This window comes from Sceloporus undulatus, chromosome 1 (assembly GCF_019175285.1).
Source record: "Sceloporus undulatus isolate JIND9_A2432 ecotype Alabama chromosome 1, SceUnd_v1.1, whole genome shotgun sequence".
Lineage (NCBI taxonomy): Eukaryota > Metazoa > Chordata > Lepidosauria > Squamata > Phrynosomatidae > Sceloporus > Sceloporus undulatus.
This window is the reverse complement of record NC_056522.1, coordinates 248,340,017-248,357,239: the sequence shown is the minus strand read 5'-3', so window position 1 is coordinate 248,357,239 and position 17,223 is coordinate 248,340,017. Positions and strand designations below refer to the sequence as shown.

The window sequence follows — 17,223 nt, the reverse complement described above, 5'->3', positions numbered from 1 at the left end:
CTAGGACCCGAAGCAATGGATGCAAACTGCAGGAAAAGAGATTCCACCTCAATATTAGGAGGAACTTCCTGACAGTAAGGGCTGTTCGACAGTGGAACAAACTCCCTCGGAGTGTAGTGGAGTCTCCTTCCTTGGAGGTCTTCAAGCAGAGGCTGGATGGCCATCTGTCGGGGATGCTTTGATTGTGATTTCCTGCATGGCAGGGGGTTGGACTGGATGGCCCCTGTGGTCTCTTCCAACTCAATTATTCTATGATTCTATGAACTGTCTCATTTAGGCATGATGTACAACTTTGCGTTGTTTTAGCAGGACCACTCCCTGTATGTGCTCAGTCAGTCTCCTCTGACTTTTTAAAATAAGCCAATAAGGTTTATTGTAACGATATACTGTGCATCTAAATGTTGAAAGTTCACATGCATTTCCTGAGATAAATTTTATTTCATTAAATTTAGCATTTTTGTTGAGAAACAACCAATCAACCTGTGGCAATATGTGGAGAAGGTACAATGCAGCTCCAAATGAACTCCTTAGTGTAGGAGAGGCAAATGTGCAGTTCTCTGGATGTTGTTCACCTGCAACACCCATCAGCCCTAGGCAGTCTAATCAGTGCTGGGGGATAATGGGAACTGCAGTAGGGCCACTCATTTACCACCCGTAAATTATTGAATCTCTTTTTGTACATTATTTAGGAAGACATGGTACTCTCCATGAAATATGTCTTTGCCAACACTTTTGTTTATTCTACAGTGCTGATCAAGCTTTGGACCGGTTTGCCATGAAGAGGTTCTATGAGGACAAGGTGATGCCAGTGGGGCAGCCATCACAGAAGAGGTTAGTCTTGTTGATCACAGCCTGTGTGTTTTCTCTAGATGTGTGTGTGCTATTAGTCTTGTTCTCAAAACACATACATACAGATATTTGAAAGACCTGTTAAGCCCATATGGATTTTGAAATATTATGCCTTTAAGTAACTGGATAGAGAATGGGGCTCTGTTGACTGGACACGTTGTATTACTGTCCTAGAATTTCTGCTTTCTTTGTTGTTTCTTACAATGTCTACAGCTCGTGGAAGTTTGAGGCAGCCAGTTTGTGTGTAGGGGGGAAGCATTCATAAGAAAATTTTTAAAAATTGCTCTAGTTATAGAAAATCTCCTCTGAGACAGTTTAATATTTTGTGCATGTCATGAAAACATGGATATCTCAAAGCTCAGGATATCACTCACATGGCAAAGAGATTCTTATTCAATCCTGCTGCACGCTTAAAGTTTCTACAAGTCATCTATGCAGCCTATAAAGTGCTTCTTGTCAGTTTCACTAGGTGTCGCTGGAGTCAGCAAGGAAGTGTATGTTTTTAATGGAGGGGGGAAACACATTTTGGTCTCACAGCCCCTGGCAACATCTTGGCATGTGCTCTTTATTTAAAAGGGTACACAGTGATCAGCTGAGCATGCAAGTACTGAATAACAGAAATGTTTTCTTCATGACAACCTTTTAAATATTGAGAACTCATTTAAGCCAATGCATAAATCTATATAAGTGAAGTAAAGAAATACTAGTGCAGTTCCTGGCACATATCCCTATAACAAACTCAAAACTTGATTTTGAACATAGTCCAATACATGTATACTTGGAAATAAGTCACATTGAATTCAGTTCAGTTTACATCTAAGCGATCATATAAGTGCAACCTTAGTTAACAAGTTACATCATAGAGAATTCATGTGAAGGAACAATTCCATCTCAAATATTCCAACGGAGTTTTCAATTTTGCTACATAGAACATTTTATTAAATAGCCAGGTTTACAATCTTTGGGGTGTACTTCCCTCATCAGTCAAACCATAGGCTTTTGAGGTCAGCCAAGCTATTGAAAATGACCTTTACAATCCTCTGTCAAAGAATATTGGGTTCTCAGCAAATTGCAGGTACTGTACAACTTTAGAAAATGCCAATAGTGGCTTTGCTGTCTTGGATGTTTATTGCAGTTAAAGGTATGGAACATTGCTTAATAAGAATACAATTTTTTGAAAACAAATCAGGTTATGTAGCTTGAATACTCTAGTTTTTAACAAAATAAAAGAAATCTTAATTACTAGATTGGGAAGGATAACTTTTCTTCACTGAAATATCAGTCTTTCAAGAGATTCCAGTTAACTGTCTGATTGCTGTCTTGCTTTCAATTCCAGGTATGTCCATTATTTCAGCGGTCTCCTCTCTGGCACCATTAAAATGAACAACAAGCCCCTTTTCCTGCATCATGTCATCATGCATGGAATTCCCAACTTTGAGTCTAAAGGAGGTAACTGGTTTTCCATACTATACTGTAATTCATTTGTATAATACACAGTATTATACAAATGCAACTCCTGAGTGAATTATATATATCCTGTTATTTGGTTCTTTGGGAATCCCACAACGTCTCCTTTTCTTCATAGACCATCCTTAAAACTTGGTCAACAGATGCAACATAATAAGGCTGTGGCATGCTGAGATGATACAGTGGACTGATCCATTTAAAACTGTAGTATGAGCATCGTGTTTTTGAATGCTCTCCTGCAGTCTGAAGACACGTTGTAAATAGAAAGCCACCATAGAAAAGGGTTACTTTGGAATGTTTTTCTCTGGTATTCTGCTCTTCCGTTTGCAGAGTTTTCTTTCATATTATATATGTATAGAGAAATGTTCAGAAATGGAACACCACACATGGAATTTGATGTAGTGCAACCTATTTTGCCACCTCCACACTGTGCCTCCTCAATCTTCTACAGAAACAGAACCAGCCTTAGTCACAGTTACAACTTTCACCTTTCATCCATTGATTTTTTTTGGGGGGGGGAGGGGGCAGCTTAATGGAGTATGTCTGTTTCTCTGCCACTGGGACTAGAACAGACTTTCCCACCTGTTCAAAGAGAACTAGGATGACTCCAGCAGTTGTTTTAAAAGTTGTTGCCACTTTCTAGGGCAGAATGTAGTGATAGCTCTTCAATTCTGCTTCAGGCTGTTACAGAGCCATGCTATGTAAAGCAAGTGTTTGCTCTCCATCCAAATTAGTCCCATTTTTTTTTACTTGGGACTCATGGGTTTGGAACCAGATTTCATTATTGATGAAGCAGACCATGGAGTTTATCAGACAAGGGAAATTGGAAGTATAATCCAAGGGCAATCCGAACACAATAATGGGGTTTCACGTTATTGCGTGATAGACTACCACATGCAATTTCGGGTAATGGCAAGCTATTTTCAGGCAATGGAAAGTCAGTTCAAATGCAATTCGAATTCACATAAATGAGTTCTGGCCCCACTTTCTTTTCATTTGAAATTAAGAGAAATTAATTGTGATAAACTCCCATGTGATAACATAACAGAGTGATAGAATTCCTGGCATTAATGTCCAGCTTCCTGGCATTAATGTCCAGTAATTTGAGATGTACATGACCATGTTTCTAATACAGTGATTCTAAATATTGCTCCACCTCATCCTCTTAACAGACAGACAGATAGACACAGACACAGACACACACAGACACACACAGACACACACACACACACACACACACACACACACACACACACACACACACAGCTATCTATGGCCCGATACAGACAGGCCAAAATAAAGCTGCTTCAGGTCACTTTGGAGGTATGCTGTTTAAATGATGCATGCGTCCTAAGAGCCCAGAAGCTGCACCAAAGCCACACTCCAGTCCTTAGGATTGGATCATGGCTTTGATGTGGCTTCTGGACTCGTGGTATGCATGCATCATTTAAACAGCATACCTCCAAAGTGATCCAAAGCAGCTTTATTTTGACCTGTCTGTATCGGGCCTATATGTGTGTCCTTATTTAATGTGAATTTGTTGGGCGTGCAGATTAGATGTACTGTATTATTTACATGAGCCTGGCTGCCAAACCAAAGGCTGCATTAGCACTTTAGGGTTTTCCATTTCCTGCACTCAGTGCCCTCAGCACACTTTTGCAATAAAGAGCTGGACAAGGAATTAAATGGCAACTTTAAAGGGATATCTGAACCCCATAGGTCTCAAAGAAAAGTAAAGTTCCACTGTGTGACTTTTTTCCAGGGCATCTGTCACTGTCACAGGCCTTGTCCTGTTGTCTGCTGGGAGGCACTGTCACTGAAAACCTCTCTTCCAGACTAGAATGTTTGTCTTGACCTCTTACTCTTTGTGTTCCCTTCTCTTTAACTGAAATAACTCCCCGACTAATGAAAGTCCCTTTCTCTCTGTCTTTGATTTATGTCTCCTAGGCTGCCGGCCCTTCCTCAAGATATACCAAGCTATGCAACCTGTCTACACATCTGGCATCTAGTAAATGTCGCCTTGGAGTTGGCACTACTCTTTGACTTCCAGCACTCAAATTTTCCCTCTGCCTCCCCAGTTACAGGGACAGGACAGACCCCCTAGGGGGTAGCTTTTGAAATATCACCCAGCCATGCAAGCTGCTTTGGCTGGTCCAAGTAAATCCTTAAGTAGGAAAACAATATTGAAGGAAATGTGAAATAGAAGGAAAGATAGTCTTCCATGGTTTTTCTTTTATTCAGATCAGCAGGTTTTCAGCTTCAGTTTCTTCAATTAAAAATTTTCCTAACCAAATTCTATGCACATAAAGCTGTGATTTATTAGTTTATTGACTTAAGTCCTGTTAACAAAGAAGGAAGGGTGGAGCATTGAATAAGATGTTAGACATGACAAACATTTGTGTAGATACAAAGAAAACACTACAGGAAGGATAACCCCTTGTTTGGTACTGATACAGTGAGACATTCAGAAGTAGAAGATGTGCAGTTCACAATCCTTTGTAAAGACAAGTCAAGTATGCCTAGAGTTGTGGTCTAGCCTGGGAAGACACTATAAAATAGAAGTTATTGGGAGGGAGGGATGAGGAGAAAAGAGGAGAGGAATGAAGAGATGAGAAGGTAAGCTAACATTGTCAAAGTCATGAGGTCTGCATAGTCAGGGTCTTAAATTGGAATAGAGAATGAAACATAGCCTGAAATAGATCTGATAGTATAATCTGGTACAACCAAGACTGTTCTGACAAATAAGTGCACAATGCCTAATTAAAAAAAAATGAAAACCAGTAGTTATTCAGATTTGTCCTATTTTTGCTAACCAGTTTTGCAAACAGGAGCAGGTGTGGACTATACAAACTACTTGTGATATAATCTGAGACAGAGTTTGGAAAAGTGACTTTCATAGTTCTAAATTTCATAGTTGCAACTCCTGGAATCCTTGTCAATTTGGCCAGTGAGCTTCTGGAAGTTACAGTCAATAAAGTAACTTTTTGAGTACTGATCGGGGGCAGGCCATCTGAAGATTAATTGGCACAAATATTGTAGAGGCATTTCAAAGTAAACATGTATGTGTCTATGTATGTATAAATTGCCATAATTGCCCTGTCTTTTTGCTATTTGCTACAAATTTTCTTGAAGGCTCTATAAGTAATTTTGCTGATCTCTGCAAATCCAAGTGGGCTAGCGGGATCAGCTGTGGATGCAAGGTATCTGTAGCACAACACCAAAAAAATAACAATATTAAACTTTGACATTTTTTGGAACTTTTTAAAAAGACTGTTCCTCCAAATTTCCTGTTTAGTTCTATCATGTATGGGGCATGGACACACTAGGTGCGGCCAAGCTTGTGGGATCTGGGGATCATTTTTCCAGCCCCAGATCCTTCAGGGGGCAGGAATTTCTCCATCCCCTCCAAGTAAGCCTAGAATTGACCAGAAAGTCACCTCTAGTTGAGAAAACCACCATCCCAATGATTTCTGATCTGGTGGGAAAGAACCAATTTGTTTACTAAGATGTACGGTGTGCACATTTTAAATTTATGTATATATATCATTTATATGCTGCCTTTCTCCCAGAGTGGGATGCAAGGCAGCTTCCAGAAACAGTAAATTAAAAATGCATTTATATTCAAATTTAAAAACAATTTAAATCGCCTCCTAAATCACCTTCACATTACAGAAGAGAATTGCAACCCCTGAATACATTTGAGTTTCAGATGGCTGAGAAATCAAAACATTCGTCAACATTTTTTACTGACAAATATTTTGAATGTCCTGGAGCTGCAAAAATGGTGCTAGGGAGCCACATGCATCCTGTGAGCTAGATGATTTCCACCCTTTATTTAAAGAAGCAACATCCTAACTGTCCTTGTACCTCAAGGTCTGTTCTCTATGCTTAGCTTCTTTATTCTTCCTTGCAGCAATGTACAGGGAGATAGCCAGACCAGCATCTGTATCACCATAGAGCCTGGACTCCTTTTAAAAGGAGATATATTGGTAAGATACTTTTTTGTTTTTCTCTCTATTTTCTGCCACCATAGGCCTTTGGTACATTAGCTGAATCTTAGCTGATGAGTCCATTTTGGAGAAGAGGGAGCCTAGGAAACTCATCAACTGCAGTCCACCTCCTCCAGCCTATTTCTTCTTTATCATCATCATCATCATCATCATCATCATCATCATCATCATTTTGAGAGATGGTGCTTGGAGTATGGGAGGGTGGAAGGGTTCAAATATAGTTTTCTAAGTGGTTTTAACTCCATCTGCATTGTGTGGAGAAAGGTAGGATATAAGTGTGAAACTGATAGAAAGCTGATGACAATTTTCTCTTAATATGTTCCCACCTCTTTCCCCTTTGCGACAGCTGAAATGTTATCACAAAGAATTCCGCAGCCCAACACGGGATGTGATCTTCCGGGTGCAGTTCCACACCTGTGCCATTCATGATCTGGCCATTGTCTTCAATAAGGAAGACCTGGATGATGCCTTTAAAGGTAAAAAACAAAAAACAAAAACAAAAACAAACCACCTCAACTGATAAGGAGAATAAAAAGAGATCAACTTGGTCAACTGAATTAAAATGCATGGAGTTTTGAGTCAGGAGGTGTTTCTGTGGTATCATTGCTTTTGGGTGGTGTATTCTCATGTATTGTGTGACATGAAAAAGTATAAAGAAATAGACCTGAATTTTTAAAGAATATACTTGGATTAGGGGACTTTATGACCCTTATAATAGTCTAGATTGTTAGGTCACAGGTCTGTAGTTCAAATATACACCCTCTCTGAAATGCAGTGTTCTATTTACTTATGTGGTCGTGAGGGCTGGTCTTATCAAGAAGCTGGGTAATGTAAGCATCTTAGATAAACAGATGTTTCTTCTTCGTGGTCTCTGCGCCCACCCATATATAAGGCCCCTGGTGGCATTTGACCTTCGGACTTTCACTTGACCATTCTTCGGACTTTCCCTTTCGGCTTGTCTTCTGCTTGACCTCGGAACGGTAACGGACTTTATTACCATGGCCTCGTTCAAGCAGTGCACTAAGTGCGGGGTGAAAATCCCTAGGGCCGATGGCCATGAGAGCTGTTTCCTTTGACTGGGGGAGTCCCACATCCCTGGCAACTGCCCCCACTGTAAAGCGATGTCGGCCCAGGCCCTGAAGAACAGGGACCGGACACTGAAGGCTGCGCTCTACGAGAAGGTTTTGAGCCAGCGTAGTGGTTCTGGAGCCTCTGGAGACGCGGACGCTCCCAGAGCCCCTAAGAGGAAAGGGGACAAACGCTCCGACCACGAGAAGAAGCGGGCCCGTTCTTCATCTCCGCCAGCCAAGAGCCGTTGCAAGGGCCCTCCAAGTACGGTCTCAGTGCCTCCGCCTGAGTCGAGGCCAGCACTGTCTACATCTCCGGTGGCCGAGCCGGCGAAGACCCCAACTCCTGTACTGGCTTCTTCCCGGATGGTACCCTTAGAACCCAGGGTCCTCCTCGCAAGCCACCTCTCTGCACCGGCAGACGCCCTGCAGATCGTGGACTTGGGCTCCGATTCTGAAAGGGAGCTCCACGACTCTGATGCTCCCTTGTCCCCACAGAGGGCCAGGCACCGTTCTCCTTCTCCGGTGATAAGACCCGTACGGGACAAAGAGTGCCCCCGCTCCCCCCCGAGGAAGGATCGGGCCGCACTAGGGGCCGAGGCGGATGCCGCCTTGGATCTGGACCATCCAGACCCCATGGAACGAGACCAGGACCTCTTTGATGCCTTTCCAGATCTCGTCTTCGACCACCGTACTGGGCAATATCTTATCCCGGTAGACCCGTCCCGCCTACGGCGCAACATCCGGGACTACCCACAGGACCGTCGCCACATTGATGCCGCTCACGGGCTGGACGACTTGGGCACCACCGACTTGTCGCCCAGGAAGCGTAGTAGATCTCCATCAAGATCCAGATCGAGATCCCCACGCTCTGTGTCACCCTCCGACGTCGACGAGGGTCCATTCATCCCGGAGGGACCTGCGGTTCCCTCCCCCACGGACGATGTCAGGTCCTTTGCCGACAGGGTTATCCGGATGGCGGATGCCCTGAAATTGGAAGTCGCCCATCCAGAGGACGATGCTCTCGACCCGGTAGAGAGGAGGATCCACGGCTCCGCCCCAGCTCCACCAGCCTTGGCATATCTCCCATCACTAGAGAAAATTGCCAAGCGCTCCTGGGACGCACCGGCCACCATCCCGTCGGATTGAAAACCTCTATCGGGTCACTCCTTCGGCACCTTCTTGGCTCTCCAACCACCCTAAGCTCAACTCGGCTATTGTGGAAGGAGCCCAGTCCACCTTCGTCCCGAAGTCCTCGTCTTCTCCAGCCGACAAGGACAGTAAGAAACTAGATGGGCTAGCCAAAAAGTTTTACGCCTCAGCGGCCCTGGACTTGAAGGTGGCTAACTACGCGGCCTGCATGGGAGCCTACGTGCAGTACCTCGTAGAGAAGATGGACCCCACCATCGCTGATCTGCCGGATGACAGGAGACTGATGATGTCTGCACTCAGGAATGAGATCCACCTAATAGGCGGACAGCAGATCATCTCCGTGAGGCACTCCACGGACTGTGCGTCAAAGATCCTCTCCGGCTCTATAGCCCTCCGACGCTACGCGTGGCTCCGGTCTTCAGACCTCACTCCACAGGCGAAGGCAGCTATAGAGGACATGCCCTTCGACAACTCGGGCTTGTTCCACCGGGACACGGATGAGAAGCTCAGCTTCCGGTACAGGATGAAGACCACCGCCAGAAAGCATGGTATGTCATCCTCTGCGTCCAAGTCGCCCCGGCAGAGGTATCCTGGTCAGCGCCCCTGGCATCCAGGCGGCCACTACCGCTTCCAACCACAGGACCGTCCCTACCATCAGGACACCCAGCCTCAAGGCCGATCCTCCCAGTCACCTGCTCCTCCAACTGACAGGCGCCAATCTTCCCAGCCCAGATACCAACAGTGCTACAGAAAGAAGGATGGCCGGGGCAAGAAGAGATTCTGATGGGTTCCAGCGCACCTCGTCACCTCCACTAGGCTGAGCCCCTTCTTCGACACCTGGGCTGCCATTACCAATGACTCTTGGGCACTTAACATCGTCCGTAGGGGCTATGCCCTAGAGTTTTCCCAGCTCCCACCAACTGGAGCTTTTGTTTCCACTATCCCCTTGGACACCCTTCTCAACGGTGCGCACTCTTTTGGACAAAGGTGCCATTGAACCTGTCTCCCCCTCTGAGTTCAAGTGCTGTTTTTTCTCTAGATACTTCACCGTACCGAAGAGAGACTCTGGCCTCAGACCTATAATGGATCTACGGGCCCTTAATGAATTTATTGTTTACAAGAAGTTCAGAATGGTAACTCTTGCTTCTATTCTACCACTCCTGCAGGAAGACTACTGGTTCGTGACTTTGGACTTGAAGGACGCCTATTTTCACATTGCGATTTTGAAGGACCACCGGAGGTTCCTCGCCTTCGCCGTCAGCCAACAGGCCTACCAGTACCGAGTTCTTCCCTTCGGCCTTTCCACAGCTCCCAGGGTCTTCACCAAATGCGTGGCACCTGTGGTGGCATACCTGCGTCAAAGAGGGATCACAGTTTTTCCATACCTGGACGACTGGCTCTTCACAGCGTCTTCCAAGGACACCCTACTCGGGCAACTCAAATTCACCCTATCCCTGCTGCAAGCACTGGGACTACAGGTCAACTTCGACAAGTCCAACTTGACTCTACCAAGCAAATAGACTTTATAGGAACAACGCTGGACTATGTACAGATGAGGGCATACCTTCCAGAGACAAGGTTTCAATCCCTCTGTGCATCCCTGCAGCCCTGCCTCCGCCAAAGGCGTCTTCAGGCCCGTGCAGTGCAAGTCGCCATGGGACACCTAGCTTCTACCACGTTCGTCACACCGTGGGCCAGACTGCGCCTCAGGCCCATTCAATCTTGGTTCCTCTCCGTGTTCGACCCGGTCCGAGACACGGCTACCAAGTTGCTCACCATCCCGAGGACGGTACAGAGGTCTTTACGATGGTGGCTCCAGTTCGACAACGTCTGCGTGGGGATGCCATTTCTACCCCCTCAGCCAGATCGCTCTCTGACTACAGATGCCTCCTTGCAAGGATGGGGCGCCCACACACTGGACTTTACAATAAAGGACAGATGGTCACCGGCAGAAGCTACTATTCACATCAACATTTTGGAAATGCTTGCCATGGAGAAAGCACTCAGAGCCTTTCAGTCAGTCCTCGCGGACAAGGTGGTGCTTCTTCTCACCGACAACACCACCGTCATGTACTACCTCAACAAACAAGGGGGTACAAAGTCAAGGACTCTGTTGTCAGTCACCATCCGCATTTGGGAATGGTGCATAGGACACAAGATTCTGCTACAATGCATCCATCTGCCCGGCGACCAGAACAACCTTGCAGACCAACTCAGCAGGTCATCCTCCACTTGCCACGAGTGGAGACTGCACCCAGAGGTGGTGTCCCAACTCTTCAATCACTGGGGAACCCCCCTCCTCGACCTGTTTGCCTCCAGGCTGAACACCCACACCGCAAGATTTTGCTCACGGTACAGAGACCCAAGATCAGAAGGGGACGCCTTCCAGCTCAAATGGACTCAACGCCTCCTGTCCGCGGGCCGCAGGTTGCCTACCCCTGATCTACTGTCTTCAGAGGCAGTGAACAATGCTGTTTTGTCATGACTGCTGAAATACTATCCATCAGTACAGTTGGTGGGCAGAATGCATTTGCGGTGGGGAACATCATCTTGCCATTTTTTTCTCCTCCAGCTGAAAATGACTAGGGCCAGTCCTGATTGCTATTCCCTTCTTGCATTTATTTATTCCCAAGCAAACTGAGGAAGGGAGAGGAAACATCGTGCTTAAATAATCAAGGAGTGGCTCAGAATAAAGCTACACTTGGCTTCATCTAGTTCCCCTATTGAGTAACTTGACAGCATTTTCCTACTCTTCCTCAGAACCCATGAAAGCTTCTAGGGCTTCTCGAAAGGGGAAAGGGTAATGGACACCAAGTAAAATGGCAACCATTTTATTGCTGTCATGAGCCACAAATACCATTCCTAGTGAGTCATTAATTCTATTGTTGAACTGAACTGCTATTACCCACCTTTATATCTCCTGCAGTGATCTAGGAATCTGTCTGGAAGTGTCTAAAAAGAGTCTGGAAGGTGGTTTTTTCATACTTATTCTCTGGCTTTGCTGAAAAATTGAAATACCAGACATTACAATGAGATTCTGCCCTTATTTTAATTGTTCTGCCAGTGGTGAGCAGAGATCAGTACTTGTGAGGGCAATGTGAGTGACCATATGTTTCTAATGGCCATTCTAGAAATAATTCCTTTTTAGAGATGTAGAGAAATGGCTCAATATATTAAAGGCACAGCTTTGCCTCCATCACTATTTGTATTGATATTGTTTTAGGACTGATTGATTCATTTTTGAACTGTACACTAACCAGAGTTCTCTGGGTGTTGTATAATCTATTAAAAATAAAACAATGTAACAGCAATGCAATAAAACAACAACTCAAGACATCAGAATATACAACCAAGATGAAACCACCATCTGAGAATAAAATATTTCATCATCAAAGCCAGTTTCAGGTTAAGAGTGTAGAGTTGTAGAATCCTCAAAACAGCTCTTCAAATGTGCAAGAAAATAATAATAATCAGCATAAAGTGTTCACCAGGTGTTGAAAGGATGATAGTAGCCACAAGGTGAGTCTCTTGGGAGGGCATTTCACAGATTGGGGCCACCACTTAAAAGGCCCTCTGAGAAACATCACTAGATGGACTATTTTGTGTTGGAATGTAACACAAAAATTCCAGCAAAACTGAAAAACCCTCATGGGAAAAACAGCCATATGAATTGGAATGACCTTGAGGTGAGACCCCAGGAATCTTTCTCCAGGAAACTGGGGACATGATTCTCAGACTCTTCTACTCACATCCACTAACATTGTTGTCCAGGCATTTTAACCTAAAACTCACATCAACTCCACCCAGCATCAAAGGATTGTGGACATTGTGGTCCAAAGCAGTAGGAGCGTCAAAGGATATTATCTTAACTTTATTTGTCTTCAGAGAACTTATACGTACCAATATACTTAATCTCTCCTTCTCCTCCTCTTCCTCCATTGCAGATGAGCGGTTTCCAGAATATGGGAAAGTGGAATTTGTATTTTCCTATGGTCCTGAGAAAATTCAAGGTACTATATTTTTCTAGTAACCAACCACAGTCATACATCACTTTCATTCCATGTCTCATAGAATCGTAGAATCAGAGAGTTGGAAGAGACCGCAAGGGACATCCAGTCCAACCCCCTGCCATGCAGGAAATCTAAATCAAAGCATCCCTCACAGATGGCCCATCCAGCCTCTGTTTAAAGACTTCTCCAAAAAGCCTCTCCAAGGGTCCATGTGCACTGTAAAAACGCCTCTGAAGCAACATGATTTATGTGAAATTGGGTGAATTCTTTTTTTGAGGGGATGGAGTTTTGGTGGGAATTTCAAGAGCTGCAATAGAGCCCCCCCCCCCCAACACACACACACAAAACCAACTCTTACATGCAGTCTATGGTCACAATCACCACTGCATTTCCAGCCACTAGGTCTATTGGTGCTCTGGTCTGAGCACCAATTGTTTCCTTGTTTTGAATCAGTTCTGGCTTCAGTCTTCTTGAGCATTATCCAGCACTGGACTTCTATTGATGAAACAGCAAGATCCATTGTAGTCAGGAGGAGAGGCAATCTCCCCTTCCCATTGCCCTTTTATCACATTCCTTGTACCTTTTAATTTGCCGTTCCCTTTCACATGTTACTGGTTTCTTTCCTGTCTGAGCTCATGCATTATAAACTTGGCTGGTTGTGTCAGTGAAACCATACTATCCTTGCTTCATAGGTATGGAACATCTTGAGAATGGTCCTAGTGTCTCAGTGGACTATAACACCTCAGATCCACTCATTCGCAGGGATTCCTATGAAAACTTCAACCTGCGTCGGGAAGACAGCATGGAGGGTAAGTGACTGAGGGTCCCTTTGGCACTTGACCCAGCTTTCAGGTACAGGGTTGTTTGTGCATCACCTTGTCTGTGTATCATTTGCATGAAAACAGCTATCTGGTGGCATGTGACCAGAGGTAGTTATTCTTTGCAATGAGAGAAACATTAGTAACCATCTTACATTTTAGTTGTGTGATTCAAATTTTATGTAACATATTGGCATTCTACTAGAGAGAGTGATGGTCTCCAGTCTGGCTTCTTTGCTGTAATTCTGTCAGATCCATAATGTGTGATTTCCATAGAAAAGGTATCCAGTATGTGTGGCCCTCTAGATATCACTGTAGAGATGGTGGCAGCAGAGAAATTATACTTCTCTGCCACCATTGCACCTGCAGTGTCATCCAGCAGAGCTGTCTCAAGTGGTCAGTGGCTTTTTACACTCTGGTCCACAAGGAAAAAAAAAAAAAAAAGAACACTCAACAGCTCTCTGTGAAGAATTTGCAAGATATTTTACAGATAAAATCACTTCGATTTGCTCTGACATGGATGCTGTCATTGAGACCTCCAGTGGATATAATCATGGTGCCTACCTGTCCTGTGTTATCAGATAATTTTCATTTTATGAAGCCTGAGGATGTGGACAGGATCCCTGGAGAAGCGAAGGCTACCACATGGGTATTGGATTTTTGTTCTTCCTGGCTTCTGAAAGCACCTATAGGGGACTGGGTCAGCGGGTAAGGTGAATGCCTCACTGCAGCAAGGGAGGCTTCCGTCCTGCCTGAAGGAGGCTGTGGTGCAACTGTTTTGAAAAAGGCGTCCCTGGCTCCCACCATTCTGAATAACTACCAGCCAGTCTCTAACACTCCAGTCTTGGGCAAGTTTCTGGAATGAATGGTGGCCTCCTAGCTCCAGGTATTTCTGGATGAAACAGATCATCTAGATCTATTTTAGTCTGACTTCAGGCTTGTCAATGGGACAGAGACAGCTTTGGTCATCTCAGTAGATGACCTACGCAGGGAACTGGACAGGGGAGTGTGTCTCTGTTGGTCCTGCTGGAACTCTCAGCAGCTTTGGATACCATTAATTATGGTATCCTTCTGGGTTGTCTCTGTGATATGGGAATTTTGGTGATTCCCATATTTCTTGGAGGGGCAAACTCAGAAGGTGGTGCTGGGGGACTCCTATTCAACTCCCTGACTGTTGGCCTATGGAGTTCCACAGGGTTTGGTTTCATCCCCCATGTTATTTGACATTTACATGAAACTGCTGGGAGAGGTGATCAGGGTTTTGGGTGACACCCCTCTGTAGCCTTCTAATCAGATTCCAAGGAAGCTGCCTCTGTATTGATTCATTGCCTGCTGTCAGTAATGGACTGGATAAGGGCAGACAAATTGAAACTCAGTCCAGACAAGACAGAGGTGCTTCTGGTCAGTTGGAAAGCAGATTGGGGAATAGGGACTTTCCCTGTGCTGGATGGGATTACACTCCCCCTGAAGTCACGGGCTTACATCTTGCTTGTTCTTTTGGACTCAACTCTGAGCCTGGATGCCCAGGTTTCAATAGTGGTCAGGAATTCATTTGCACAGCTACAACTAGCATGCTATCTGCACCTGTTCCTTGAGACATCAGATTTGACTATGGTGACTCATGCCTTCATTACATTCCCATTTGGACTACTGTAACTCTGTGTCGGTCTACCTTTGGAAACTGTTTGGAAACAGTTTCAAAATGTAGTGGGTTCAAAATGCCAGTCAAAATGCTTTCCAGGGTCAGTTACATCAAACATTTAACTCATTTGTTGAAACAGCTCCCCTGGCTATGGGTTCGTTTCTAGACACAATTCAAACTGCTGGTCATGACCTATAAAGCATTACATGAAAGACCATATCTCCCCATACAAGCCTGTAATGGTCCTAAAATCAAGCGGGAAGGCTTTTTCTCAGTCCTGCTAATCTGGAGTTTATCACATGGGAGAAATTTCTCTTAATTGCAAATGAAAAGAAAGTGGGGACAGAACGTATTCACGTGAATTCGCTAGTTTAGCAAATTTACATGAATTTGAATTGTGTTCGAACTGACTTCCCATTGCCCGAAAATAGCTTGCCATTGCCCAAAATTACATGTGATTACCTCTCACACAATAACGTGAAACCCTATGATTGCGTTCGGACTGACTTCCCATTGCCCAAAATTGCGTGTGGTAGTTTATCACGCAATAACATTAAACCCCATGATTGTGTTCGGATTGCCATTGGATTATACAGGTACTTCCAATTTCCCTTGTCTGATAACATCCTATCATAGGCTCACTGAGGACATGAGCTTCTACCCTCTGAAACCCCATTCTGCAAGAGGCTAAGCTGGCCTCTTCCCTGCTTTGCCATCAGGTAAAGTCATTTTTATTCAAGCAGGCTGAGAGTTGTGACATTCTTACATTTTTTCTATATAATATATCTCAGTCCAAACCAATTCTAAAAACATTACCTCATTCTTTAAGTAGGTTATCAAAGGATTCAATTCACTTTTAAATTTCTTCAGTGATTTGTTTTTAATTAACTGCATTAATTTATCTATTTCAAAATCATCATATAATTTTATTTTTGGAAAATCATCCACCTCCCAGATTTTTGCATATAAAATGCATGCTGCCATTGTCATGTAAAAGTTAATTTACTGTTTTCTTTTCTAATTCTTCATTTGTCACAATACTTAATGAATACATTTCTGGGCTTAAGTTTTCTGTGATATTTAATACTTTTAAGACTTGCTCATGAATCTATTTCCAATTTTTTTTTTTTACCATTTTGTCGATGATAAAACATGCTGATTTCTTTATTGCATTTCCAGCAGTTATTTTTTAAATCTTTATTTGTTTTTGCTATTTTATAAGGTGTCAAATACTACCCATACTGCATTTTGTACATATTCTCCTTTAAATTATAATTCAAAGTATATTTAATTCTCTTAGTCCATAATTTTTCCCATTGCTGTAGATGGATTGGATGGCCTACATCCTGGGCCCATTTCACCATACTTTATCTGTATCATCACCTGTATCCAACTTCAATAGGAAATTATAAAATCTGATATTCATTTTCTGCTTTTATTATTTTTGCAAAACACATTTTTGACCATTTCCCAAATATTGTCAATTCTTGCAGACATTGGTCCAAAACACACTGTAGAAATAATCCAGTACAAGACTGCTTTAATTGCCCTGGACCAGTACTAGGGAATCTTGGGATTTGTAGTTTATTGTAGTACCAGAGCTCTCTGACAGAGAATTAAATATCTCACAAAACTACAGTTCCTAAAATTCCCTAGCATTGAGCCAGGGCAGTTAAAGTGGTCTCAAACTGGATTATTTCTGTAGTGTGTTTTGGACCATTGCCAGTGATGAGGGATCAGTGTAGTTACAATTCAGCAACACCTGTAGGGCTTCCAGTTTTAAACAAATGGTACCGTATATACTCAACAAGTCGAAAAATTTATGCCCCAAAATGGACTCCAAAATCATGGGTAGACTTACAGATGGGGCAATGAGTTTATGCTTATAAATTTCCTGAAATAATAAGTGCCCACCTTCCTCTGTATCCTTGTAACGGCTCCCCGTTTGAAGCCCCGGTGCCCGCTCTCCTCCTCTCTCCCTCTATGTGTGTGTGTGTGTGTCTTTGTTTTCCCTCTCAGCCTTCCTGCACAGCCAGAGCTAACAAGCTGCTGCTGAGCCAAAGGATACAATCCTGGGGTTGAAAGGAAAAGAGAGAGAAAGGTCTGTCTTCCTTTCTTGCAAGCCCTGATCCTTGGGGGTCCTTGGGGTGGAGAGCAGAGAAAGAGTGGGGTCTGTCCTCCTTTTTTGCAAGCCCTGATCATTGGGGA

The 17,223-nt window shown here is 44.0% G+C and overlaps 1 protein-coding gene across 9 annotated transcripts in view; it reads left to right on the top strand.

The window, feature by feature from the left end:
• The window catches only part of TNS1 (tensin 1), a 431,204-nt gene that overhangs the window by 298,816 nt on the left and 115,165 nt on the right, over positions 1 to 17,223 (top strand). For all 9 annotated transcript variants that reach the window (XM_042473744.1, XM_042473728.1, XM_042473736.1 and 6 more), the window contains 7 exons: positions 748 to 831; positions 2,186 to 2,298; positions 4,264 to 4,324; positions 6,230 to 6,305; positions 6,673 to 6,802; positions 12,490 to 12,555; positions 13,248 to 13,364. In XM_042473744.1, the coding sequence (XP_042329678.1) occupies positions 748 to 831; positions 2,186 to 2,298; positions 4,264 to 4,324; positions 6,230 to 6,305; positions 6,673 to 6,802; positions 12,490 to 12,555; positions 13,248 to 13,364 (647 nt within the window). The remainder of the gene's footprint in view (positions 1 to 747; positions 832 to 2,185; positions 2,299 to 4,263; positions 4,325 to 6,229; positions 6,306 to 6,672; positions 6,803 to 12,489; positions 12,556 to 13,247; positions 13,365 to 17,223) is intronic.